General features: G+C 45.7%; 2 protein-coding genes across 5 annotated transcripts; both read left to right on the top strand.

The window, feature by feature from the left end:
- Positions 1-26: 26 nt before the first annotated feature.
- On the top strand, positions 27-10,483 carry dennd3a (DENN/MADD domain containing 3a). 2 transcript variants are annotated; one of them, XM_049750706.1, is made up of 30 exons: positions 27-240; positions 1,655-1,751; positions 1,830-1,985; positions 2,065-2,200; positions 2,285-2,400; positions 2,481-2,611; positions 2,681-2,792; positions 2,954-3,073; positions 3,177-3,275; positions 3,346-3,465; positions 3,527-3,642; positions 3,706-3,861; positions 3,950-4,046; positions 4,118-4,209; positions 4,415-4,620; positions 4,689-4,848; positions 4,912-5,068; positions 5,139-5,355; positions 5,859-5,938; positions 6,015-6,194; positions 6,257-6,427; positions 6,545-6,674; positions 6,808-6,915; positions 7,781-7,878; positions 8,465-8,619; positions 8,702-8,768; positions 8,904-8,976; positions 9,055-9,173; positions 9,250-9,387; positions 9,450-10,483. In XM_049750706.1, exons 2-30 carry the CDS (start codon positions 1,671-1,673, stop codon positions 9,642-9,644), a joined length of 3,786 nt encoding a protein of 1,261 aa, XP_049606663.1. In that variant the 5' UTR covers positions 27-240; positions 1,655-1,670; the 3' UTR covers positions 9,645-10,483. The 2 variants fall into 2 exon arrangements, with proteins under 2 accessions (XP_049606663.1, XP_049606664.1); XM_049750707.2 differs by lacking the exon at positions 27-240 and adding an exon at positions 1,256-1,574.
- Positions 10,484-10,826: 343 nt separating this feature from the next.
- LOC125986809 (solute carrier family 45 member 4) lies at positions 10,827-27,338 on the top strand. 3 transcript variants are annotated; one of them, XM_049750709.2, is made up of 17 exons: positions 10,827-10,947; positions 11,573-11,685; positions 12,233-12,288; positions 18,519-19,543; positions 23,125-23,313; positions 24,218-24,397; positions 24,473-24,663; positions 24,731-24,917; positions 24,995-25,426; positions 25,516-25,787; positions 25,858-26,019; positions 26,080-26,179; positions 26,247-26,327; positions 26,399-26,529; positions 26,634-26,702; positions 26,790-26,941; positions 27,048-27,338. In XM_049750709.2, exons 4-17 carry the CDS (start codon positions 19,258-19,260, stop codon positions 27,217-27,219), a joined length of 2,604 nt encoding a protein of 867 aa, XP_049606666.1. In that variant the 5' UTR covers positions 10,827-10,947; positions 11,573-11,685; positions 12,233-12,288; positions 18,519-19,257; the 3' UTR covers positions 27,220-27,338. The 3 variants fall into 3 exon arrangements, with proteins under 3 accessions (XP_049606666.1, XP_049606668.1, XP_049606669.1); XM_049750711.2 differs by lacking the exons at positions 10,827-10,947; positions 11,573-11,685; positions 12,233-12,288 and adding an exon at positions 13,563-13,886; XM_049750712.2 differs by lacking the exons at positions 10,827-10,947; positions 11,573-11,685; positions 12,233-12,288 and adding an exon at positions 24,088-24,155 and having other exon boundaries at positions 19,304-19,543.
- The last annotated feature ends 59 nt before the right edge of the window (positions 27,339-27,397 follow it).

Genomic DNA, 27,397 nt, shown 5'->3' with positions numbered 1-27,397 from the left:
TGTTGAAACGCCTACCCGGATATACGCTGCAACTTGAAATTTATTTCACATTCGAGCGGGCTATCCTCGTTTTTTTGACATTTACGTCACGCCACTAAATTCACTCAAACTCGACTGTGAAAGCACGACAAACTGTTCCTGCGTCCACCTTTGAATCGCGCTCGTGACGTGGAAGTTTTCGGAATGGCAGAAGGACTATGTGGAAATAGCAGTTTGTCTGCAGAAACGTAAAGATTGAAGGTAAGTGATTTTAATGTGCCAACTGCCTTGTTATTCACGACTACCAACCTGGCCTGTTTTGTCACCAGAACCTTTAGAAAGATGTTCAAACATGCACATTTGGTCTTTGAATGATGATGCAAGCGTCTCAAAACAGTCAAACATAAAAGATCAGAGTGCTTTGACCCAGATCTACACTTACAAAGACAAGTTCCTGCATTTTTCCATCCAATTGTTATTGTCAGACATTATTTTAATACAATTTGAACTGTAGACAATTATTATTAATGTGCATAATCTTGGCTTTGGTCCAAACTGATCTAGATCATTTTATGTAGTGTGTAAATAAACTATAGAACAGTGACAATTGAATACAAAGTAAAATAAAGTATCCAAATATATATATATATATATATATATATATATATATATATATATATATATATATATATATATATATATATATATATATATATATATATATATATATATATACACACACACACACTAAACACAATATAAGTTTTAATATGCCCCTCTGTGACATAACAGGAAGGTTTTAAAATTGTCTTTTGGTCGTCCACGTGGGCTTCCTCAGCCGGTTGTTATTTTAAACACCTGATGAGAAGTTATGAGGCTAAACCTGTTTTGTCCTTATCACTCCGACAATGCTCAGCTTCATTACTATTTGGAAGTTTGTTGTTGGCATGCAATAAAAACGTTCCTAGTCGGCACTTGGAGCACTTTGGACCGGCTGCTGAGTCAGTGCAAACGTCTAGAACTGCTAAACAGGAACATGTGGCAACTATACATCGCCACAAAAGTCAACCTAAGAACCTAAGACTGTTGCCACTTCCCATAATTGTAGAAATGGAACAACAACAAAAATGCACCAGCTGGTCTTTGCCGCTTGCTGGAAGGAGTAAGTGCGGCTGTTTGTGTCAGAATCACATCTGCATTTTATTAAGAGCTTGTGTTTTGATGTTTTGTTCCCACAAAGGGGGGTGATTTAAGTGTGCGTTTCCATGACACACTCAGCCGGAGGCCGGAATGAACTAAAGGAAAAACACTTTTTGAAGGTTAAGTAAGACAAACAATAAAGAGCATTTGAGATGAGAACTGTAAGCTCAGGTCTTGCATTATTCTCAGCGCTGCAACTTTGGAAGCATTTTGCTTGAAAAAGGCCAGCCGAGCCTCAAAATACCGAGGAAGTTTTGCAAAAGGGTGTGTATTTATACGCAAACGTGTGTGTGTGTCACCACATCATGGGGTAATTGCGCTGCGTTTTCATGGCTTGCTTTTGGAGCCACACGTGTTACTGGAAACTGGAGTGAGTCATCATTTTCATCAGGGAGGTCGGTGAGCTTCATGGTGGGGTACAGTAAACTTTGACTATTACTGTGATGTCATCACCTCTCATTGTGTTTCTTTTCAGTGCGTGTGTTGTTGCAATGGCGGAACTACCCTCAGGACTGTTGGAGGCATGCGTGGTGCTCGGGGCCTCCAGTGAGAAGCTCCGAGACCTATACCAGGTATTCATCATGAACATTAAGAAGAATTTTGTTTTGCGTCAATCATTTTAATAGAGTTTCCGCTTTTCTTTTGACCAGCTTCATCAACAAAATAAGTTTGTGGAATTTCCTCTTCTGGATGCAGAGGTTCTGCAGGTCCACATCCCGCCTTTTGTCTCCAAGGAGACCAATTCCAGTCATGTGATTGGTCCTTCCTTTAGCCGTGTGCAGCGGCGGAGAAGCTTCATCAAGAAGGTAATTTAGAATCCTTAAGTATGTTTTTTATTTTTTATTAACATAACAACCTTTTGGAACCTTTCGACCACTCTTGTAGAAGAAACGGGACCGTGCTCCAGACTCCGCACATAACGGGGAAGCCGCCAATCACTCGGAGGTATCCTCGGCAACAGAGGACATCAGCGTTCCGAAGGATCTGGACCTTATCGCGTTGCCCCAGCTCTGTTTTCCCGGTACCTCTGCTTGATCCCTGCAATGACTTATCGGGGTGTTGTTTGAAAACCAAACCATTTTCACTTGTTATTTTTGGTGGTCAGGTGGTCTTCAGTTGTCCAATGAGCAAAGAGAAGACGCGTATCACTTCCTGGTTTTTACTGACCTATTGGGGAATCGAACTCATGGAGTTGTAGCGCAGTACTACAGAGCCGTACAGGTACGTGCATTTTCCAAGACAAGGTTGTTTGGTTAACAAGTGCTTTTGTGTCGTGGTTTCTGATTGGTTTGTATGTGCAGCCCTATCAGGAAGCTTCCATCCAGAACGGCCATCGTTGGATTTCTTCTAAATGTCGTCTTTTCGCGCCCTACGCCGTGTGCATCATCTCCAAGTTGCCCTACTACAACGCCTTGAGGGACTGCTTGTCGTGGTAATAGCCCCGGAGCGTTGGCATTTTTCAAAGGCCAACAACTGACGCATCTTCTTGACCCTCTTTTAGTTTGCTGGTCCAGTTACGACCCACCAGACAAGTCGATTTTACGGAAACCATGAAGGAGTTTTCCGCCAAGTTGTCCCTCGTCCCGTTACCGCCTCCTGGACAGCTACACGTGGTCAGTAAACCTTCTGAAAATTGTGGGAGGGGCTGACTCGAGTCTTAACATGCGCTGCTGTTTTGGTTAGCAATAGCCTTCAAGCTAGCCACGCTGTAAAGAAGTAAAGTCTGTTTTTTTACTCAATCTGTTTAACACTCAATCGTTTTGTGTGTTTTCAGTCCTTTAGCCTGCGTCCCCTGCTAGTGGTTCTCCCATCTAGGGAGGACCAGGACGGCCCCATCATCGACGTGGACTTGCACCTGCCTATGCTGTGTTTCTCACATCCAACACTCCTTCAGGTAACATTCCTGGAGTTTGAACTTTAACGCAACAAGGACAGCTAGTGTTGGGCAAGTCATTAAATTGTTCAACACCCCTTTCCTGTTTTTTTTATTTGAATAGATCTTGTCCTGCCTCCTCCAAGAGCAACGTCTGGTCTTCTTCTCATCCGACTGGGCCAGACTGACTCTGGTTGCCGAGTGCCTCTTGCTCTATCTGCAGGTCGGTCATCGAAAAATGAGGAATCGTTTCTCCTAATTCTTATCGCGCTTCCTTTTCCGTGCCGACGCAGCCGCTCACCTGGCAGCACCCTTACGTTCCCGTGCTGTCTCGAGGAATGCTGGACTTCCTGATGGCGCCCACCGCCTTCCTGATGGGCTGCCACATCAGTCATTTTGAAGAAGTGGCTGCGGTGAGTCCGAAAAATCCTCATCCAGACCTCATATGAACTTTAACTCTTTGTTTATTTCCAGGAGACGGAAGGTCTCATCCTGGTGAATATCGACGACGGTATCATTCAGTCGTCCTGCGCCGACGACATCGACCTCGCCGTGATTCCTCTGAGCGCAGCTGAGTGTTTTATTTCAAGGTAACAATGTTGAAACGTATCAACGCACAACTGCTTGATTGTAAAATAACTTTGCGTGTGAAGAGCCGAGTCGCTGCAGCTCCACTACGACTTGGAGCTGTGTCACCTGGGATGGCCCACCGACGCCATGGCCATGCAAGCTCAGCGGCGAGTCTGGCAGAGACGACTCAACAAGCAGATACAAAACATCTGCCTGGAGCTGCTGGTCAACATCTTCAGGCACGTGTCCACCGTATGCTGGATGTTAAGTACATGATGTTTGCTTCTACATCCAAATTTAAAATGTCCATCGTGTGTTTTCTACCAGAGGGGTGCAGGACTTTCTAAACCACGAGCACAGAGTTTTTAACAGCGAGGAGTTTTTGCGGACCAGGGAGCCAGCGGACCAAGCCTTCTACAAAACGGTACCCATTGAATTACATCAGCGTGTCACACAAAGACTGTATTTTTTATTTTGTGTGTGTTCTGCTTTCAGGTTTTAGACACTCACATCTTTCACTCATTCCTGCGAGACAGGCTCAACAGGAAACAGGACAGCTTCAGCCGCATGGAGCTGAACACACGCAGGTATGTTCGACAATCGTGGCGATACAATTGCAAAACGCTTTGCGCGTTCAGTCTCAAAGTCATGGGCAGGAAACGTGTGTATGTGGTCAAAATGCAATTTTAGCCGAGGAATTTCTTCGCTTGAGCTTTATCGACTTCCTGACTGTGTGTTGTAGATAAAAGCATGTTTGTCCCCCTTCTGTGACATTTGTTGGCCGTCGTGCAGGAACCGCGGCGTGACCGAGACGTCCCGGCGTCCGCCCATGTCCGAGCTGTCCCGCAACGGCTACAGCAGCTACGTCAGCCCGGACAACCGACTCAGCAAGCGGCTGGGGGCCAGCATGCCCAACCTGGACCAGTCGCCCCACGAATCTTTCAACGGCATCAGCCCACTTAGGCCGGCTTCTCTCCGGAAGATGACCCCCGACTCTGGTGTGTGCGTGCGCGTGCTAGAAAGATGACCTCATATCAACTGATGAGTTCTTCCTTCTTTATCCCAGGCTTGAAGTTTCCTCAGAAACCCGTGATGGTTTTCCGCCTTCCCGAATTCCCGCCTCCTTTAGCCTACCATTATGTCCAAAATTATTACTCGGAAATGGTTACGAGTCTGGGCAAGGTCATAAGCGCCACTGCTCCTGATGAAGCTGCCCTGCTGGCCAGGTAATGACAAGATACTTGGTGGACATGTTTGAAGCTCTTGACGTACTCCCCGCTTTTGTCCAGGTATCATTACCTGCGTGGTTTGGTCAACACGGTGTCAAACAGGCGTCTGGATGCTTTGGAGGACTTCCAGAGTCTTTACAAGACCGACTCGGACATCTTCCCTTTGCAGATGGTTAACTCTCTGGTGGACTCGTTGTCGGAATCCGACCGTCTGCAGGTGTTTATTATCTGCAGAACTTTTAATGTTACGCTTTTAATCATGTTGACTGTGAATGGATTTGTGGCAGGCGGACAGGCGGCCGGAACTCAAGCGTCTCATCAGCCGCCTCAAGCGGGACCAGGAACGCGAGCGACACGACAGTAAACCCGAGGAAGGCACGGTGAAACGTTTCCAGCTGCCTAAAAAGTACATGCAGCTGGACGAGTTTGTCAAGTGCGTCCAGGAATCGGGGATGGTCAAAGACCAGGGGACCATTTACAGGCTTTTTGACGCTCTAACTGTTGGTAAGTCAAAGTTTATCTCCAAGGAATTTCTACCTCAAGGTGAATGATCTGCTCACAGTAATTTCTATAATATCAGATTCTGATCCATCATGATATTGTATTTATTTTCTTCGCACTGCGTGACGCGAGAATTGCTTGGGGCTGTTTAGTAAAGAGCTGCCGCTGTGACCTGACCGCATTCCTTGGCAGTGATTAGAACAAGGCGAGTAGAAGAGATAAGAGAGACCTGGAGACGGTCAATATTATTCCAGCAGGGGGAGGGGGGGAGTCAGAAAGAGTTCCATGTCGCCGTAACTCTTTTCTTTTTTGTTCTTTGTACCCTGTTTATTTAGACGGCCCATAAAAGTGGAATTGATTTTGACGCTGTCATTTATTCCCAGCATGTCAGCCCCCGCTTGCTCGAACACAAATGGCTCCTCTTGTTTGTTTTTCCTCATAAAGCTACCCGTGTGGAGTCCATACAGGTTTCGATGTGACACGTTTTCTTTTGTTGTTCATTTTAGGGCATCAGAAGCAGGTTGGACCCGACTTGTTTCGTGTTTTCTACACCATCTGGAAAGAAACCGAGGCTGAGGCACAAGAGGTGTGGCGTCATCACTTACGAGCTTTTTTTTTTTGGCAGCAATAGAACAAGTCATTGTGTTTTGTTGTTATTTCAGGTATGCTTGCCGGCGTCTGTGCTGGAGCACATCGAACCCAGCGAGTGCGTCTTCAAGCTGTCCTCCTCGGTCAAGACCAGCCGCGGCGTGGGCAAGATCGCCATGACCCAACGGCGGCTTTTCCTCCTGACCGACGGCCGCCCCGGCTACGTGGAGGTGGCGCAGTACAGGGATTTGGAGGTAAAACAAAAAAGGTTATGACAGCCATGCAACACGCTTAACTTCTGTGTTTTTCCCTGCAGGAGGTAAAAGTGTCCTCGGCTCCTTTCTTGCTTCTGCGAATCCCCACCTTGAAGCTGCGCGTGCGGGGCAGGAAGGAGGCCTTCGAGGCCAATTTGAAGACGGAGACGGAACTGTGGAACCTGATGGTCAAAGAGATGTGGGCCGGGCGGGACTTGGCCGACCAGCACAAGGTAACGCCCAATGACGGAACGTGTACGCAATCAACACGCCTGGTCTGTAAACAACAACAATGTAGCTCAGCTTCTGGCTAGTAGGCATCATGGCAAGAGTTATTATTTTTTTTCTAGGACCCCCAGTACATGCAGCAGGCTCTGACCAATGCCTTGCTGATTGACGCCGTCGTGGGCAGCCTTCAGAGCAGCAAGGCCACTTACGCCGCCTCCAAGCTGGCTCACTTTGACCGCATCAAAATGGAAGGTAGACCAAATAAAACTGGTTCCCCAGATGAAATAATAAACATGATTAGATTACTGATTGTCAAGTGTCGCTATTGTTTGAGGGCCAAATACTTTCCGCATCAGGTTTGTGTTCTTTCTTTGTGTGTCTCCAGTGCCGATGATGGTTCCCAGGACGACGGCCGAGACGCTCAAGCACAAGATTAACCCCTCGCTGGAACTCACCGCGCCTCGTGCCATTGACGTTCTTCTCTACACACCGGGTAAGTGACACAAAACAATTCTGACCTCTGTTATCACATCACGGGCAGGACACTCCCTCCTCCGTTGACTCTGTGAATTTGGGTCACAATTACCTTTTTGGTGTATCATAGAAACAAGCGCATAATTAAAAAAAATACATATTATTGAAACAAGTGGGTATCTGAATCCTCAAGGATGTTCTTCAGCTGGCATGCGGTGCCACTTAAGACGTCCTTCTGGTGGCAGGTTGACTCGCTTTGCCATCTGTGTGGGTGAAAAGAACAAACGTGACCATTGAGAAGATGGCCGCCAGCCTCTCGTTTGAATGTAGGTCACGGAGTTGAATTCCTGGCGCTCGGCCACAGCGCTGCCTCTCCTCATGTCACATAGCTTCCTTTCAGCTCCCTCACCGCCAACGTGTTTTGAGTAGAGGACCGTTAACTGAAGCAGGGTGGGGTTGGACCAGCAAATATTTCCATTCGTCACAGGAGAACATTTTTACAGTTGGATTCCAAAGCAGTTTGGTCTGTCTGTGGTGGTGGTTCATGCTCCTTGTTTGCTGTAAGAAACACATTTGCTTGAATTAGTCTGGCACATGGCCCATTGCATTATTTATTTAATTTTTTATTATTATTCATTATTTATAGCGGGTCAAAGAGCTCCTGACCGAGATATTTTTGGTTCCTTTGACACACAAAAAATATTAACAGGTTACTGTGACCTTCTGCAGGTGAAATTTTGAAAAGAAGCGCGGCAGATGTTTGTTTTATAACATACCAGGAGGGTTGACCTCAATCGTAACTTCTCATTCACTATCGTGACAGACGCCGTTCACACATTGGTGATAAAAGTATGGTCGGATAACCAACTGTGTGTTTGTTTCAGGTCAACTGTGGGTGTCTGTGAGCGGTGGCAAGGTGATGGTGTTTGACGCCTCCAGCTGGTCCCTCACGCACACTTGTCAAGTCGGCAACGCCAAATTGGTAAAAACATACAAAATACACGCAAATGAATCTGAAAAAACGTGTTTGCAAACGGCAGATGTCAAAGGAATGTCCACGTAACAAATTGCTAATGTTGTTTGACCTCCTGAGTACACCCGGCCGCCTTGTGTTACCGGGCAGACTTGGGCCGTTAAACAGGCATCCCACTGACATCAGCCACGCATAAACATGTTTTCCTCCCATTAACTTTGGCGCCTCTTCCTTCAACCTGTTTTATGCCTCCGCCGTCTCGCTGAACTTCAGTCACATGAAACACGTTACCTTGGCGCGACGCTTCATTAAACCTGCAAGGTAGATCATTCATCTGTGTTGCAGTTGAGTTCTTTTATAAACCAAGAGAGTCTAAAGTCCGGCAAAGCACATTCAACCCTTCTGTTATGTTGCGTGTCAAACTGATCACTTTTTTGTTAAACTTAGCCCCGCAATGAAGTTTCCTCTGCTCAAAATGAATGACTACTAAATTGTAGTGGAACTGAGGGACATCACTGCCACCTAGTGGAGACATTGAGGAAGTACAAAATGTGCTGCTGTTTATATTCCATGTCTCCTCATTCCCTTGGTTCAGAACTGCATGCTCGCAGTAGACCAAGACCAAGTGTGGATGGGCTCAGAAGATTCCGTCATCTACATCATCAGCATGGTGGCCATGGTCTGCAACAGACAGCTGACGGATCACAGGTCCGAGGTGACCGGACTTGCTCTGGACACGGACAAATACAGGTGAACCCATGCTGGCAAAATGCAGAGTTCTGAAAGGTTCTACAACAAAGAATTTTGACATCATCATCTGATGTTCTTGCAGTCAAAAGGTGGCGTACTCCTGCAGTGCTGAGGGAACCATCATGGTGTGGGATGTTTCCACACTACAGGTAAGATTTAATTCTAAAAAATGTGCAAATATATTTTTACTGGTGAGCTGTATTTTTTTTAAATAACAATAACTGAAGAACTCACAGTGGGTCTCCTTGTTTCGTCCCTAAAATCTCATTCCCATTGTGTGTCAGGTGAAGAAGAGCTTTCACCTGTCCTGTGACCGCTTGCACTCGGTGCACAGCTTCAACGTGACCCTGTGGTGCTGTAAGTGTCTACGTGCTCCAAAAAGCCAGCCAATGAAATGCATTCAGATCTCGCGTTCCTTCTCACCTCCTCCTTCAGGTTCCAGGGACAACATCATGGAGGTGTGGAGGAACGGCTCTTTAAAGCACCGTCTGAACTTGCCCGAGCAACACAAAGGCTCTGCAGCCACATTCAGCGCTGTGCTGTTGTTACCTGAGGTAATACACAAGTCCTGATTTGCAAGCATTTTTCTTCATAATTTACACTTAAAGTGAATTTGTATGTGTGCATCAGAGGGAGGAAGTTTGGAGCATATGCGTGGATTCCGGACAAGTATGCATTTGGCATACTAAGGATGCATCAAAGCCCTACCACCGGGTGGCGCTACAGGACTGCACTGGATGTCACTGCATGATTAGAGTGAAAAACCAGGTAAACACACAAACATATAGTCCGAAAAAAAGGCAGTGACACAAAAAGGCTTCCCTCCATAGGTGTGGATCGGCGGAGTCGGCCGCTCGTCCAGCAAAGGGAAGGTGTACATACTGGATGTGGAGCGCCGGCAGGTCCTCAAGGAACTGCACGGCCACAGCGACAAGGTGACGGCGCTGTGCTCGGCCGAGGACCGCTACGTGCTCAGCGGCGGCGCCAAGCATGATGGGAAGATCGCCATCTGGAAGGTGGAGTAGCAAGTGTTGTTTACAATCAGCGGCTCCTCATGTGACAAGTATGGAGCAAGCGTAGTATTATGTGGAGGCTTTTGTAAGCTAGCCTGTCGTCCAGCTGTGAATTCATTCAGTTTATTGGAACATTTTATTCTGCTCGGGAGTTTTGCATTCATGGCACCTCTGGCCAAGTGGTCGTAAAGACGCTAAAAGATACTATAAACCTCGCATGAACCCAGTCGTGAGCTTACACAAGTTATTGACCGCTAATATGAACCATACGATTTCACTTTATCGCTGCCTGTAAAAAAATGCATTTTTCTTCCCCAACAACTCTTCAACAACTTCAGAACATTTTTGCATCACATTGTTGAAGAACTAATGCCCGCTTCTGTTCTGTCTAAAGTGGTCCATGCTTGACACTTTTGTCTTTTATAATGATCAGCTTTTTTTAAAAAATACCTCACTTTTGCATAAAAGGAACAAAATCAAATACAGTCGGTCGGATATGGCATTTCTGAGAAATCTTCATGGGAAGATTTTCGATCCCTTAACTTATATGAAGGAATGCAAATGAACCAAAGAAAAACAAACAACAATCACTTTAAGGTCATAAGATGCCTCAAACATGATCTTATTATATCTCACTATTTCATCTGTACTGTAGATACATAGGCATTTTTTGTATTCTGTACATTGAGTTTTTAACTGCAATATAATGGCACTTTCTGTTGCGGAGGAAAGAAATTTAACACATTTGTACTGTTCTTGTTTTTAATGTGATGCTCTGTTTGAAGGTATTCATAAGTTCTTGAGCTCTTTTTAACAGTAAACGCATTATGTGCAACATCAACACTTTAAAACGTGCATATTTTGTTTGTTCACCACATCCACCAGAGGAGGGCGCTGTAGCCTTTCCTTGTAAACGCTATCAAAAAGGTGGCAGAGAAAAACAGATCTCACCAGGGAACTTTGTTCAAGTTTTTGCACAATGTGTAAAATTATTTAAATGAATTATCTATTTAAATCGTTCTTCAAATGAATTTTAATTGATTTGCATACTACTGCCCCTATATGAACTTCTATGACTCGGAAGTTTGGCTGGGTGAAGATTTGCCATTTTGACGACACTGTCTAAAAGGTAAGCAGAGTGTTTTTCCATGCATTGACTCATTATTGCAGTTATATGAAAGTGCCAGAACCTGTTTAATCCCACACCCCTTCACTGGTCTGGTAAGATAAGTGAGGTTTCTGTACTGACACTCTTTAATCAGTTGCCATTTAATCCACAGAGCTTTACTCACATGAGGGGAGGCACAGGTATAAGGTAAGTGCAAACACATTTGCACTCTTTGAGCAACATCAAAACAAAACAAAAATCTCCACAACTGTTTGCGCTGTTGAACAAGACCAGTCATTTAGAATTAGCAAAAGAAATTATAGCCTTCGTGAGAAAGGAGCTCATTGCAACAATATGTCAATTGTGCACCGACCAAGTTGGCTGCAGATTGTTGCAACATGATCACCTGACTTCACATAGCAGAGCACTGCTGAATTGTGAAATCTCCCCTCACAAACATTTGTGTTGTAGGTGCAGCAAAAATGTGTGTACATTTATGATCATGTTGTGGCAATTTTTTTTTTAGGAGTTTTTAAAAGGGGACCATTTATTTGCAAGATGCATGTAAAGATTAATGTCATGATAGAAATAATATTTTCTTAAATGCTTTGCACATATAATTATTTTTTGTGACATAACATGGCTTTATGACGCTCGAGGATCGCTACTTGCTGCAATACGAAGGTTAAAACATTGCGTAAAGATTTCGAGCCGTCGGCTGTAGGCCCCGCCCCGTTTTATGCAAAACACCTGTGACGTCGACGGAAGCCGCCGCGACGTATGCTTCTTCCGACATGACTTTAAAGGCGCATTTGAAACCTTTGCGATGCAGTTAAGAGTCGCGGCCAGTCGGTGCCATCGCGACGCAAGAGCGGAGCAGCGGGACCTAAGCCGACCCACGGAGGACACCACCACGCAGGCGGCGGCTAGACACGAACCGGCGAGGTGAGTCCAGTCGAACCGCGGGGAGGTAGAGGTGATGTCTTGGTTTGTTTTGAAGCTTTTTGTGGCCGCTGCCGAGGCTCCTGCCGGCGGCTGCAGCATCTCAGATTGCTGGTGCAGTAAGTGGAGGGAGGAGGGGGGAGCAGAGGAGATCGTTTATTGTATTAAAAATAAACATTTCCAACGAGGCAATTCACCTTTCCACTTTTTAATGACATTGAAAGAGTACTCAAGGGGATTAGCTGTAGTGTCATCCTTATTCACATCTTTGTTAGCAACTTAACCACACAGGTGACAGTAGAAGCAACAAAGTCATGTTGTTGGTGAATGTCATGTTAACGCTGCTTATTTAAAGTGACTACTTTGTGATGCTTTTAGTGTGCGAGCTAATTGGCTGGAGAGAATCGATGTTTGCGTGCTGGCAAGTGGTGAAACGTTTGTGTGCCAACTGCTGCATTAGGCTGACCGCACCGCACCACACTGCACAAGCTTGGCAGTCTTGTGTTATCTGTTTGTTGTCTTACTTCCCTTTGTGTGTGTTTGCATGCAGGTGCACAACGACAGCTCGCACGAAACAACATTAATGAAGCTTTCCGAGCCTTTTTGGTGAGTTGCCATATTTATTCTCTGCAACAAGTTGCTGCGGGTGCTTATATTTATGCAACCGCAGAGGGCAGGAAGCATTTTTTTATGTCAAAAAAAACATAGGTTGGTGAACTGCAATTGACATGTCGTGAAACAAATCGACCTTCTTCACCCGAGCAAATTGTGCACGTGCTTTTATCACCGCGCTGCTGTTTTTGTCAGCAAAATGAATTGAACGATTGAAACTTTTGCTGCTGGTTTCATTAGCAAGCTAGCTCAAGCATGCACAAGAATAAGTGAAATAATTTTTTGTTTAAACTTTGCAACAGGTCATAACGTGCACGTTAGGTGGATGATGCATCAGGTGACCGTTTTGCGGCACTATGGTGTCAATATACCAACGTGCACGTACACTGCTTTCTATTCATGGCGTTGGGTCAGCAGACTAATAACTTGAAAATAGAAAGAAAGCATCAAGCTATTCTAGTGCTGCACAAACCACAAAAGATGAGGAGCAGAACAATACTGAATGGCTCGGCTCTTCAAAACACGCCCTGGATAACACAGCGTCCGCACTTGTGCAATAGTCTCAGTCGGATTCCGACTCGGTGCGGTTTTGCCTCGCAGATGGCTTCAAGCTGAAGTGGGAGCCATCCACTTCCTCCTGATGAAATATTTGCTGACTGTCAACTGCAGCTTAGTCAGCACATAGACAAAGTGACAAGCACGCAAGTTGTCACATGAGCGCGCACACTCGTGAGCAAAGTAGCGTTAGGGGCACTTGTAAACAAACTATTCACTTCCTCTTCTTTCAAGATAGCAAATTGTAAAATGCTATTTGTCATCATCGTAAGGCTCGTCATTGTCTTGTCTTGACTTGAAAGCATTCCCGATTTTCCACAGTAATTGCTGGAGAGGCCCAATCTAATAATCATGTGTCGGCATACTAAACCGAACTTTTGTTCACAAAAATGTACATACCCGGTTCTCTCAGAATCCCAAAACAGGAAGTGTAAATCAGCACTTGCGTTCAGTCATCCGCGACTACTGGCGGTCAGCTCCGACTTCTCGTGACGGCAAAACGCTGAGCGCAGAGACGGGCGGACAGACGGACCCTCTTCCCGTTTTGCAACTAAGTTGGCGATTGGGTTGCAAATGAGGTCAACGTATGGTCACCATTGAAGTGTATTTAATGGTCGTCAGGGTACTAGACTGACGTAAAGCACGTGCACACACACACACACACACACTGCAGTGCTGATCTAGTGTGAAGATGGCCTATTTCCTATTGGTGGAGAATTTTTGTGCACAAAGGTAAAGGTGTGTTTTTGCTCACCTGATCCAAGAGTGTGGTTGTGATGTTGGGTGTGCCCATCTATCTCGCCTCACATCAACAACATCAATAGTCTGTCTCCTTTGCATCGAAGTCAAACGCACACACACACACAGGCACCCCCACACACAAGAAGCGCGGCGGCTATAAAAGAAGCCGCGTGAATCATGCTGGAGTAAAAAGGCTGGAGCTGCTGAGGATTAAACGGGTCCTTGTGGCCCCTTTTTTTTTTTTTAATGCATTTTTGTGGACTCAGCAGGCAAATACTGATGTGATCCGAGTAAAGGTCAGTTCACAAGTACAAGATTTCTGAAGGCCTTTGTTTGTGGATGCTCCCGTGTGTTTATTTTTTTTTTTGGACCGATGTTTATGGAAATGGTTTCCGATTATTATCATAATGAAAAATAATTTGTAAATTAAGCGAACCGCTGTTAGGAGATATGAAAAGCAATACGTGGTTTAGTCCCCCATATTTTGAGTGGTTTGATTTTTCTTGACTGCTGGTTTTAATCATCCAATTGGGGAATTATTTTTCCACTCGTTCCGATAAATCAGCAAAGACTTGATGGCTGTAGATTATCTTGAGCCATTATCCTGTGGTTTGGGACGTGTTGAGTCGCCTGCGTCAATGGTGGCATCACCCCAAAAAAGCTCAATGAAATGTCTTATTGTCACATCGTGTTGACATTCACGCTGTCATAACAAAAAAATTTAACTTAAAAAAACAACAACAAATGACGCATGTGGAGTTGATTCTTTCCAGGTTTGGTGTTTTGGTTCCATTTGTGATGACTGCTGGGCCATTGCTGCAGTTTTGTAACATTCTCTACTAACCAGAAAGACATGGCAATAAATTTATTGGCACTTGTATACATAATTGTGTGGGCCTGACTGGCTTGGAAACCAAAAACTCATGAGTCACCTCAACTTTTCAGGGCATACATGTTTGCGCGAAACAACTAAAACAAAAAGACAGCAGACAGTGTTAGCACATGCGCTAACACCGCAGCTTTGCGTTACCTTTTGGCTTTTCGCCTGATCATTTCAACATCATCTTGGGCCCAGAGCAGAAAATGGTGCATTGAATTACCATGTCATGGGGGAATTTATTATTCACATCAACCAGACTGGGACATTACAGTCTTGCAAAATTTGAAACGGTTGTCGACCCATTTCCAGAAATGGGCAGTTTACAAATTTTTGCTTGTTTGTTTTAAGTGCTCGCTGAGCCTGCAGATATGATTTTATCTTAAAACAATGGTCATTATTAAAATCTCCGGGAACCCTAACGGGGTATCACATGGCTGTGCAAGTGTCCTCTAGGTGGCGCAAATTCCCCTGCAAACTCTTATCCGAAACAGCTGTCCCTGTACACAACCCTGGAACTTTCCAGCCTTGCGTCAAGTCAGTCTGCAAGGTGCTAAATGCTATTTTGAGACATGTTTTTCAAACTTCTCATTCCAATCGGAACCAGTTTTATAAGCATGCAAATAGTTACAATCTTTTTGTTTTGAGCTTGGCACGACAGAACTGGCCACATTCCATGGCGTAGTTTTCAAATACATGTATGCTAAAGGTTAGTTTGGGACTTGGAGGGATGTTTGCAGCTAAAACTGGCATCACTGGGTTGCTTGCGAACTTTGACCTGCGATGTGGGTTCAAATGGATTTCTTTTCAAAGGCCAACATAGCGTTTTTCTTTTTCTTTTTTTTGACAAGATGACTAAGCTGTTTCCGTGGAGTTATTTGATTCATTGAGTAGAGAATTGCACCGTTTGTAAATAAATACTCCTAATTATTCATCAAGTTCATTTGAACAACTTTAATAGGACATTTTTGTCAGCGATGACTGTGTTCTATTTTGCCCTTTGTGAACTTATCACAGTCCGTCGCTGTTCTGCGAATCCTTATCAGCAACCTGCATGCATGCACATGCAAAGGCGGTTTAGAGGTATGAGACAGACGACGCTCTCGCAGATAGTTCTTGTAGCCCACATTTACAAAATAAGTGAATACATTTTCTAAAAAAAAAGGCCATGGAATGGCTTGCAATCTGTTGCATGGTTGTGAATACATTATGGTTCACGTTGGTCACTGCTGTCCTCGGTTGTATGAGTTGCCAAGATTTTAGTCAAGAGCTCCACCGACCAGCCAAAGATTCTACTGTTGCGCCTTTTAGCAATGATGCTGCGTGCAAGTGTGATAATGTTTGTCAAGCATAGCAATCTGTGGCTTGGATGACCACCATTGTAAATCATTTTGCCATAGTTAGGGTCTTAGACATTCTTATTTTGCGCGAAACCGCACACTAACAACGTTGCCTTTGTTTTTGGTTTTGGTTTCAATTGGACAAATTTGCATCGGGCTCCTCGATGAACTCGCCATTAATTAGTTAGCAGCTGCCATCTTGTGCCCGGCGCGAATCTGCCGAGCCGGTGAGAGACTTGTGTAAAAGATTCATTCTGGTTTCCGATGCCCCTGCTGCTAGCGTTTCCGCCGCCTCATCAATCATGCACGTGTGGAACTCCTGTCATTTGTTGGAAAAACTGACAGACAATATTAATTTCCATTCTCACCAAATGTAAATGAATGTTCAGCTGTTAGCAGTTCACACTTTTGGTGCTAAAGTCAAATTTGTTCTATACGTGTCGGGTTCATGACCTCCCAATGCAACGTGAAGACTTGAACAGCAGGTGTATTATGTCATCATTTCTAACTGCCAGTATTGTGGTAATCCGTGTGTTATGAGTACGAGATTTGTCATTGATGCCGGGGCGCACGTTGAAGCGCATGTGCCTCCACTTCACTCCCTGCACTGCGGCCGCACTGCACTGCACTGCACTGCACCCAAATGCATCACTCTCTTTACCGCTCTCTCTGGCTCGCGGAGATCCATCTGCTTCCCGCTGCTGGGAGTATGGATGTTTTTCCTTGGGAATACTTAGAAGCGGAATGGAAAAGTCATTTGCATGCATGCTCAGCCTGCTGTAAAATTCGCTTTTACTTTGTTGTCGTGCTCGTAACGTAACTTAAGGTAACATTTTATTTAGCTACCAAAAGCTAAAAAAAATAAACAGACTTGCTCGCCTTAGCTTAGCAGACCGCCTTAATTAAAGATGCTGAGATGCCGATGCCCCCTTTAAATTGAAGGCAGGTAGGTCAGAACGTGTCAGCGAGTCTCTTTGTTGACTTGTCTATGACATGCAAACAATGTCAGGAGTGTGAACCTGATCCCGAGGTCAACCTTGTAATCTATATCCAGCATTATATGGGTCAGCGGTGTGACGTTTTGCATCACGTGCCTCATGTAGAGCTGTGAGAAAAGTGCTCCTCTGTAGATTTCCACATCCTCACAATTAACCCTTTATGTGGGACTATTGTGGGTTTTTTATTTTTTTTGTGTGCATGGGCCGCAACTCTGATTCAGCTTATCTGGAATTACACTTCAGTTCTTAGCAGCTTTTGCGGAGGGAGGGCATGGGTGGCTGAAAACAATGAACGCACGTGTGCATGGAAAGGAAAAAAAAAAAAAAAGCAAAAAGGCCACTTAAGGATAAAGTCACAAGAAAGCATGTAGCAATGGAGAAAGTAGAATTTGTAACAGCAGCAGCCTGTTGGGGCTTTAGATTTCCGATCTTGTTTTTTTGAAAGTTCAAAGCCAGGGACAAGTTAGGACAAGGGACGTCTCTCGTGTCTCATAGACCCGCAGCAGATTTGCGAGGCTGCAAATACACACACAAGGTGGGCTATTTTAGTGAGCGATAACTCTTGTGCCGATGGCCCGGATTACCTGCGACGGGGGACAAACTGCCCGTGAACGTCACTCACGGCCTCAAACCTTCAAATGTACTGAAATCGATGGAAGTGCCCGATCCGACCTCTGCCTAATTGACTGACGTCGTGTCTCGGTGGTTCTGTCCATATCGTTGTGTTCGCTTGAGTGTGTATATCGACGTGTCTGGAAAGGCGAGAGGCTGTTATGTAATCCACTGCAGTCTGTGAGGTCACAGAAACGCGCATTTATGAAATATTAATGACCAACCGGAGCGCTTCATGAATCTTAATGGCGCGACACGTGAGAGACCTGAGAGAAGTCGAGGAAGACTGAATGAAAGTAACAGGGATGGAAGCCTTACTTATCTTGAATGATTGTTTTCATTTCGAACAAAAGTAGATGATTTGCGGTTATAGCGCCACCTGATGGTGACACAGATATCCGGTTCGTGTTAGCACACAGTAGCTGTCTGTGCATTAGTAGAAAAATATGCTAATAGCTAACGAGATAGTTCTGTTTTGTATGAAGGGACAGCATAAAAGTGGCTCTGTCATTTTGCATTGCCGATTTTTCCCACGAGCGCAACACGTATTTGATCTTTGGCCGAGTCCATCAAAGTATCTCGGAGGGGTTAAAAGTGTCATGTGCGCCCGTTACACTCTATCCCAAAAAAAAAAAAAAGTGATTCCATCAACAAATGGCCTCTTTTCATAGAGCAAGAATACACACGCCTGTGTGTTGGCAAGAGCGTGTGCCTTTCACCATCAATACACGGCTATTCAAGGGCATTTTTAAAAACCATGTTGTTTTTCTGAGAAGCTAAAAAATGCTAATGGAGCAATGTGACCTCATTTAGTTAAACAATGAGTAGTTAGAACAATAAGTATTTAATTAAGAGGGGGAAACAAACTCATTGTGAAGAGGCTTTCAATTGTTTTTTCTTTTTTGTTTTCAAAAACGTGTCAATTCGACCCACATTGTGAAAGAATGTTTTTTTTTTTTTAAATTTGGTATTCAGTGCAATTTTCGGATTGATTTGTTTTTGCAGATGGAACAAAAAAAAAAAAAACAATTACCACACTTTGTGCTTTCGGGTTGGGAATTGTCTTGCATTTAAACATGTTGAACAACTTTTGTTTTTCAGATTCATCAGCCAATCGATGGGGATTTCACGAGGAGCTCCGCCCACCAACTCCGCCGCCTGCCCGCCCACCTCCACCTGCGGCCTCCACTTCCACTCCACCCACTTCCCCCAGCCCTCCATACACAAAATGACATTCACCCAATGGTTTTCTATATGGATTTTTACCCCCTGTAATAGACAAAAACAAAAGTAAGGCGAGAGCGGGAAACGACCTCAATGACCAATTTGCCATAAACGCACGATACACACACACACACATGCACACACACACACACGCAGACACTCCATATTCATACCACACGCCTGCATACATCATCCAAGAGAAACTTGCACAAACTTTGAATGTTAAGCTCTCTCTGTGAAAATTCAGCTGCTTCTTATTTTTATTGCGGGGATTTTTTCTGGGCAAGCTGATTTTGTCAGGGTATTTGAGTTTTGTTTCCTTTTATTTGGAGTAAACCTCAAAGCGGCGAGGAAGATACTAGGAAAAGTTGAAATTTTGAATCATTTTTCTGGAGGTTCTTCACTTGCATCCAATAGAGATTAATTTGACAGAGATAACGACAGGCTTTTGAATTGCAGCACTTTAAATCGTCGTTTTGTTTGTCAGGTATCCGTTTAATATCTGCAAGCAGATTATTAGAGGAGGTTTGTTAACTGTAATTGAGTTTAAAAGTAAGTTTCAGCCGGACGGACGCTTTTGGGATCAGCGCTTGTCCCCTCCAACTCCGAGGCTTGCATGCCCCCTCCCGCCATGCCTCCCCAAAGCACGGGCACTGACGCCATGCAGGTGGGATCACTGGTGGCCAACACCGAGGCCAAAAACTCCACGGACCAAGACGAGGGCGGAGACACCATCGGATCGTCGGGAGCGGGCGGCGGCGGCGGTGAGGAGCTGGTGAGCGAGGGTTCCATCGAGGGCATCCCCCTGAAGAGATGGGTGATGCACGGCGCCATCATGTTCGGACGGGAGTTCTGCTATGCCATGGAGACGGCACTCGTGACGCCCGTTCTGCTGCAAATCGGTGAGTACTTCAAGCGACCGAAACACGCACTCGCATTTTAGTCTGTGAGAAGAGAACCTAACAATATTGATAAATGTTATGTATTTCTCAAGGAAACCACATCAAAATGCTTTTTTTTTTTTTTTTTTTTTTTTAAATACTATGAGTTGCAACAACAAAACATTTTTCAGGCTGACAAACAACAGCAGTGAGTAATTATCTTTTGAAAACTTGTTGTTGACAAGCCTCTTGCACGGTAATGAAAAAAATATCTTGTTCAACCAGTTCAAGTGATGTTCAAGGTCTGTGGTGGGAGGGAAATTCCATCCATGCTCGGAGTCTGGTTGAAGAGCTCTTGTTGAAATATGATGACTTTTACACGGTCAGGTGTTAGAGTCAAGATCGTGCCGTGTGAAAAATAACCCATCTGCAAGTAATTATAATGACTAAGAAGTTTGTTGTGCTCTTTTCAAGTCATCACTCTCGAAGCACCAGTCTCAACATGCTTCTTTGTTACGAAACGCAACAATGCAACGTGTTTGTATTGACTTGCTGTTTTCGGATTTTGACTTCCAAGAATCACTACCATTTTATTTTCATCTTAATGAACACATCATACGAAGAAAAATAACTGAGATGAGCATAAACAAAAGCTCCCGACTTCCTTTCTATGCATTCTCCCGCGTAATTCTGCCTGGTGACAAGCCACTCGGTCGTTCTCCGTGCCAGGTAGCCTCCGAATGATCTTGTCATGTTAGCTGAAAGGATAATCCTCTCAGATGACCTTGCAGACGGAGCGCCAACGGGGTAGGTTTTGCCTTACGTAAATGACTTCTCTCCATGTCAGCCAGTCACCGATCGCCTTAATCTGACCCTCAGTCACTCGTGGGAGACTGGCCTTTTTAAAAAGGGCTGATTTGCACGGGAGCCAAGAAAAAGGAAAGGGAAGCGAGATATGAAAACTGCCCCCCCCCCACGCTCCCCGTGACTCCCCGAGACATTTTGGCCCCAGTCACCGTCTTTCACACCTCTGATGCGGCTCACCAGTCTGCTGAGCTATTTAAAAACACCCTCCTATTTATAGCCCTTACATAATCTCTGCGCCAACTTTCTCCTCTTACTCTTCGCATTATTCACACACACCCTTAAAGGGTTTCGGAGGCTGCCAAGCGTGGCGATGCAGCGGCAACGGCGGCCGGGCCGGCACGTGACCCTCGGCTGCCCAAATAGAGGCAGCCAGCCCAGACAAAATTGCATTCTGTGGCTTCTGCGATTAAGGCACATATGTTGAGGAATGTCGAAACATGCAACCTCAGGAATCTCAATTTATCAGAAATTGTCCAGACTGACCTCTACTGAACAGTATGGCGTCCTATATAGCCCAAATTTTGAGTGTTAATTTAGGTGGCCTTGCACTCTATCTAGCAATCTGTCCAAATAGAGTTCCCATCTTCCACTACGACATCTGTTTATTTACTTTTATCTTTTTCAAGAAGTGCAGACTAATCTGTGGATAAACACGCACGCTTGAGTGCTTCATACGCAAACAGGCCAGAGGCTTTTTGTGCTTTTTTAAAAAAGCATACAAAACCATCTGCTCAGTCTCACTGACGCTTGTTGGCATAGGATAGATGGTGAAAAAAGATGTCTGGAAATATACTTGAATGAATGAATGAACGCATGGATGGAGATGTTCGTCATCCAGTGCGTCATTCACTTAGATTCCAGAACTATTTCCATCTTGGAGAGGAGCGTTTTATCCTGTTTTGGTTTTCAATAGGTGAATAAAAGCCTGATCCCAAGTAACATTTAAATGCGAATCTAATTATTTTTATTATTTTTTTTACTGTAGATGCCACTTTGCCGGCCCACTACCGGGCTCGCTGTGACATCAACTCCGTGGCCTCTGCTAGCCATTATTGATATCTAGTGGCGGCGTGCCATGGTGGAAACTTCTCCTACGTGATAGTTCAACCGAATCACGTGCTCCTCTTGTCGCGTGACTGCCGACTCGGCTCACTCCAAGCGTGTGTGTGTGTGTGTGTGTTTTAGTCCAGGGATTATATCATTGAGTTTTGATTATCATTTAGAAGTTGCATCGTTGAGCAGTCGGGAAAAGTAGGGTACACGACACCTGTTTGCTAGCTGGTCAGGACATGAAGTTAACACCTGACACTCGCTCCTCTCGCCACGTTGTGTTGAAAGGCCTCGTTCTCCCAAGTATTTTTAACGTCACACGAGACGCTGGCACCGGATCAGATGGATTTTCTGTCGTCAGATGTCCCAATTGAATTTGAGAAATAGTTGACAATCAAATGGATTTTCAAGCCAATTTCATGCATGAAGCACATTGAATCTAATCCACTGTTGCAAGATTAAAATCTCAGCAAAGCTTTGGCCACCAGGGAGGTTCGTTTGGTCAAAAAGTAAGCTTTGCATAAAAACGGAAATAGCACAAGGAAGGAGCGCTTGCTTTTGGTTCCCAGCGTCCTTCCCTGCTCAGGAACACGTACGGCCCGTTATCCACCTCCTCACCTCGTCTCTGACCCTCATCCTTTCTCATGCTGCCCTCCCCGTTCTCTCGCTTTTCTTGTTTCTCTGGTGAAAAAAAGCTTCCTGCAAATTCTCTCAGTATTGTTTGGTTGTACCCACAAGCCAAGTGTGGGAACTCAGGCCTGTCATAGTCTGGCCTGATTGTTATTATACTATTATACTGCTGTGTGCGTGTGAAAGAGTGCGTGTGTGTGTCTCAGATACACTCGCGTCACAAGTGTCATAATTTCCAACGCAATGGATGAAAAAAATATGCTGATGATAATCATAATAGTTCTTGGCTTTGAGTGACAGATGTAGAAAACCTGTGTGTGTGTGTCTGTGTGTAGTTGATTTGATTAACCATGTGGTTATTTAATTAGAGCAAGTTATATTTTTTGGCTGAATAATTATACTCTTATTTTGAAATTGTGGCATAATCTATTTAATTAATCAACGGATTATTTTGGGAAACAAATGACTACAAAGTCACACGTGCGTGTGCGCGCGCGTCAATGTGTGAGACAAAAGAACGAACGAGGGAAAGTTTTCCAAAGCGCACAACAGGAAGCGCCGCGTGAGTTACGCCGCCGTATTCGCGGGAGCCAGGAAGCCGATGATGATGGAGTCTCCGTGGCGACGGGGTTCCCAAGACCCGGTCGCCACGGCGGCAGGGTTCAAGCCCTGTTTATGACTTTTCCGTCTCTCCTGTCGCCTAAGAAACGTGCCATGCAGGAAGAGGAACACGGTCTTGAATGCTGACTCCACATAATTGTGTCGCTTTGGGTTGGATTGCATCGGAGCGGTCAGCGTTGTATGCTTCTGGGTCTGAGGCTTCCCTGCGTGGAATTAATGTGCTTCTTCCCACATTCCAGTAACAATGGCTTAATTGCAGTCAAGCAGTAAAGAAAGCTTCTTCTTCTCTTCTGTCCTATTAATTGTCTTTTGGAAGTGTTTTTTGTCACTCAAAAAGCCGGAGAAACCTGAATGCTAAATCAACACACACATATGTGCTCTGTCTTGTTATAGTGGCCCTAAGCAAAATGTCATCTAATGCCATGTTCACGCAGGTCTTCCAGAGCAGTACAACAGCTTGACGTGGTTCCTCAGCCCCGTCCTGGGCCTCATCTTCACCCCGCTGATCGGTTCCGCCAGCGACCGCTGCCCTCTGCGTTGGGGCCGCCGGAGACCTTTCATCCTGGCCTTGTGCATCGGGACGCTGATCGGAGTGGCCCTCTTCCTGAACGGAGCCCTCATAGGTGGGAAAATGTTTGAAGTTTAGTCTTCAACCTGTTTGCACTCTGTAACATTTTGTGTACACAAAAAAAGACTCAACCAAACCATTAATCTTATTGCTAGCATAAAACCAGCACATATTTGACAGTAAATGTAAACCTCAAACAACCCATAAAAACAGAGTTAAAAATCGACACTGTGGCCTTACAAAGCCTGCATTCTGTCCTAGAAAAAAAAAAAAAACAGGCTAGATGTTTATTTTTTATTTATTTTTTCTCCTTCCCACTGGCGAGACGGCATCGCACGGAGGCCGGCTTTCGGCTCCGGGCCGGTGATTACATCACCATGAGGTCATTTCAAAGTTGTATGCCTACACGTCCTAGTAATTGATTGACACTTTTGATCGACTATTGATGGCGCTCTGTGTAGTTCCGGTGGGGATGCTGTTATTGTTGGCCCCATATGGACTGCTTTTGTTCTTTTCAGGAGACAATGTGATTTGCCGTGCATTAGTTTAATTTCATTATATTGCCCACGACAGTACAGTAATGGGGATTTTATTGAACAACCAAGACAGACTGTTTTTTGGTGACGTGCTTCCTTCATGTTAACTATTTTCATGTGCTCTCTTCTGTTTTTCATCTACTTTCATTTGACAAATTTTGATTTACATTCATTACTGTCTGGAGCCTGACCACTGATTTTAGCAATTGTCGTTTCACATTCATATTTCTGCTGAGATGTTTGACAGCAGTGTACACTTGCGTGTGTGTGTTGACATGGGAACATGGGAGCAGGCAGTTCACAAGGAACTACTTCCTGTTTGCTTCCCCCTTTCAACCAATGATGGTCCACTTCCTGTCTGGTGGGTACTGAGTAGTGCCACTCCATTGTAAACAACTCCAAACTCCAATCTCTCCATTTTAGGATTGTCTCTGGGTGACGTTCTGGGGAAACAGCCCATAGGAATTATTCTGACCGTGCTGGGAGTAGTGGTGTTAGACTTCTGCGCCGACGCAACAGAGGGGCCCATAAGAGCGTACCTTTTGGACGTGGCTGACACGGATGACCAAGACATGGCACTCAACATCCATGCTGCCTCGGCAGGTAACGCCAATTAAAGGCGGGCTCGTTATGGAAATGAATTGACCCCATTTAGCCGCTGTGTGTTTGCATGCGTAGGTCTCGGCGGCGCCGTGGGCTACGCTCTGGGCGGTCTGAACTGGACTCACACCTTCCTGGGAGCCGTCTTCAAGTCTCAGGAGCAGATCCTGTTCTTCTTCACCTCCATCCTCTTCTCTATATCGGTGGTGCTGCATCTGTTCAGCATCGACGAGCAGCCCTACATCCCCTTGCATGTCCGGCTGGATTTGGTATGTCTTGTATTTTCTTTTTTATTTCATCTGCGTGTGGGAAATCTAACACGGGGTTTGCGCTCAGGAGAGTCCAGCTCCGAGCCACCCGCATTCTTCTTCCAACAGCCGCGCCAGAATTCCCACTCCGAGGCTGGAAATGATCGAAGAGGACAAATCCATGGACAGCTTTGACCTTTACGACTCCTACAGAGACGATATGTCCGAACCAGGAGATATGGAGATGGGATTCCTGGAGGTGGCGCTCACGAGAAGTATGTTTTCCCCCCCGTTACTCATTTGGAGGAAACCCGATGGCTATAATTTCATCCTGTATTTTTTTTCGTTTTAGGTAAAAGCGACAGCGTCCTCGCCGTGACGGACGCCGCCTCAGACCAAGTGGACCACGATGCCTTGTTCCTTTGCCACATCGAGCCGTCCATCTTCACCGACCGCCTCTCGCCCTTTCACGGCTCTCCCCCTGCTAACCGTATCACGCCGCCTTGCCGGCTCGCCAGCATGCGGCGCAGCAGTAGCAGCGCAGAGAGTCGGGATCCTCTGCACTCCCAAAGCCCAAAACAGGATGGCAGCCCCACCAAGATTTGCCGCCTCTCGGCGTTCTTGCAGGAGATGGAGGACGACGAGGGCCACGAGGCCTTGCTCAACAACCAGCTCAACGAGCAGCGCACCCCGAACGGGCCCTTGTTGGCGTGCGTCGATGTCACAAACACGGGCGATGGGTTGAGCGCAAAAGGACATGTGCATCGGGCCGCGATGGTTAAAGGTACTTGTGCTAATGCTAACTACCTAGCCCATTTGGCATAGCACATATTGGCGTCATGGTTCAGAATATGTATGTACATTTGATTTCAGCTGCCAGCACCGACGCTCCCAGGCGGCCGTCACGCCACCATCACACGTTCTACCGTCAGCCATCTTGCACGTTTTCCTACTACAGCCGCGTGGGCAGCCACCGCGCCCACTACCGCTGCGCTAACGTCGCCTTCCTCATCAAGCTGTCGCGGAGCATGAACGACCTGCACGAGGTGGAGGCGAGACGCAGGCGTCGGAGCCACCAGCGCCAGCGACACCGCAGCGACAACACCAATTTATCCAGCGGTGACGCCGAGAGCGAGGAAGGCGAGGTGAGAGCGCACGGACGCCGCCGCCAAAACGTCGTCGTGACGGCTAACGGGGCATCCTATTGGTCGTCAGGTGGAGACCACCGTACGGCTCCTTTGGCTCTCCATGCTGAAGATGCCACCCGAGCTGCTGCGCCTGTGCGCCTGTCACCTGTTCACCTGGTTCTCAATCATCGCCGAGGCCGTCTTCTTCACCGACTTCATGGGACAAGTTATCTACCACGGAGATCCCATTGTGAGTGTTTTACACAAGCGTGCGTGCATTTGAGTGTGATTTTAAATGTGCTCTTTGCAGGCTCCTGTCAACTCCACCGCTTTGATGAATTATCACAAAGGCGTTCAAATGGGATGTTGGGGTCTGGTTATATACGCCATGACAGCTGCCACATGCTCAGGTAACAAAACAAACCCAGAATAAGACTTTTAGCACTCTGCATTTACCTCCTTTTGTCATTCCTCTAGCCCTCCTTCAAAAGTACCTTGACAACTTTGATTTGAGTATCAAAGTCATCTACATCTTGGGAACGCTTTCCTTCTGCATAGGTAAGAACGACATCGACGTTATAAACAAGCATATGGCCTCCATTATTTTTTGTTTCTCCTCTGTGACATAGGAACTGCTGTTATGGCCATATTCCCCAATGTGTATGTTGCCATGGTGATGATAAGCAGCATGGGCATCTTGTCTATGAGTATCTGCTACTGTCCCTATGCCTTGCTGGGACAGTACCACGAAATGAAAGAGGTATCAACAATGTAACCTGACGTTAACTTTTTGTCTGCATTTCTCGACCAGTTGAACCCTTCCGTTAAGAGATTTCCTAGTTCTCAAACTGGATTTGTTTGCAGTACACCAGTCACAGTCCCGGTAGTTCCCGTAGAGGATTTGGTGTTGACTGCGCCATCTTGACCTGCCAAGTGGGTTTTGTTTTATTCACTAGCTTCATTCATGTCAATACCATTATGATGCGTACGTTGATCATGTCGACGTGATTCACGTGGCAGGTGTACATCAGCCAAATCCTGGTGGCTTCGGCCGTGGGTTCCATCGTGGAAGCGGTGGGCAGCGTACGCGTCATTCCTGTCGTGGCCTCCGGGGGCTCTCTGTTGGCATTCTTCACCGCTTGCTTCCTGGTCATTTATCCCTCAAACAGCGGGTAGGAAAATAAATGAGCTTAATTGTGAAAACGCACCTGAAGTGAAGGCCAAGGGGTTTTTTTTTTCTCCTGAGAATCCTGAGTAACTCTACCGTTTCATTTGCAGGGATGCGGCATCGTCCAAAACGTCGGAAAAAGAGGAGTTGACCACGCTGACCAATTCCAATGAAAGAGTGAAGGGAAAACCCAGCTTCTTGAAACTCAACAAGGCAGGCAAGGCTACCACCACTATCATCGCCGGCACTTCCTGTCACACGGAGAATGAATCTGCACTGTGATTGGCCACGAGTGCAGCAAGGTGCAATAATCATTGTCATAATAATAATAAATCCTTCTGCTCCGGTATGACGCTGTCCAAATTCCAATGTGAGTACTCAGCAGGTTAAAAAAAAATAAAGCTGGGGGGGTCTCTCGGGGGCGATACCTGGACAGGAAACCTCAGGGGGACTGTGACAC

Source organism: Syngnathus scovelli, chromosome 19 (assembly GCF_024217435.2).
Source record: "Syngnathus scovelli strain Florida chromosome 19, RoL_Ssco_1.2, whole genome shotgun sequence".
Taxonomy (NCBI): Eukaryota; Metazoa; Chordata; class Actinopteri; order Syngnathiformes; family Syngnathidae; genus Syngnathus; species Syngnathus scovelli.
The sequence above is the reverse complement of the archived record's forward strand: the minus strand, read 5'-3'. Positions and strand labels throughout refer to the sequence as shown.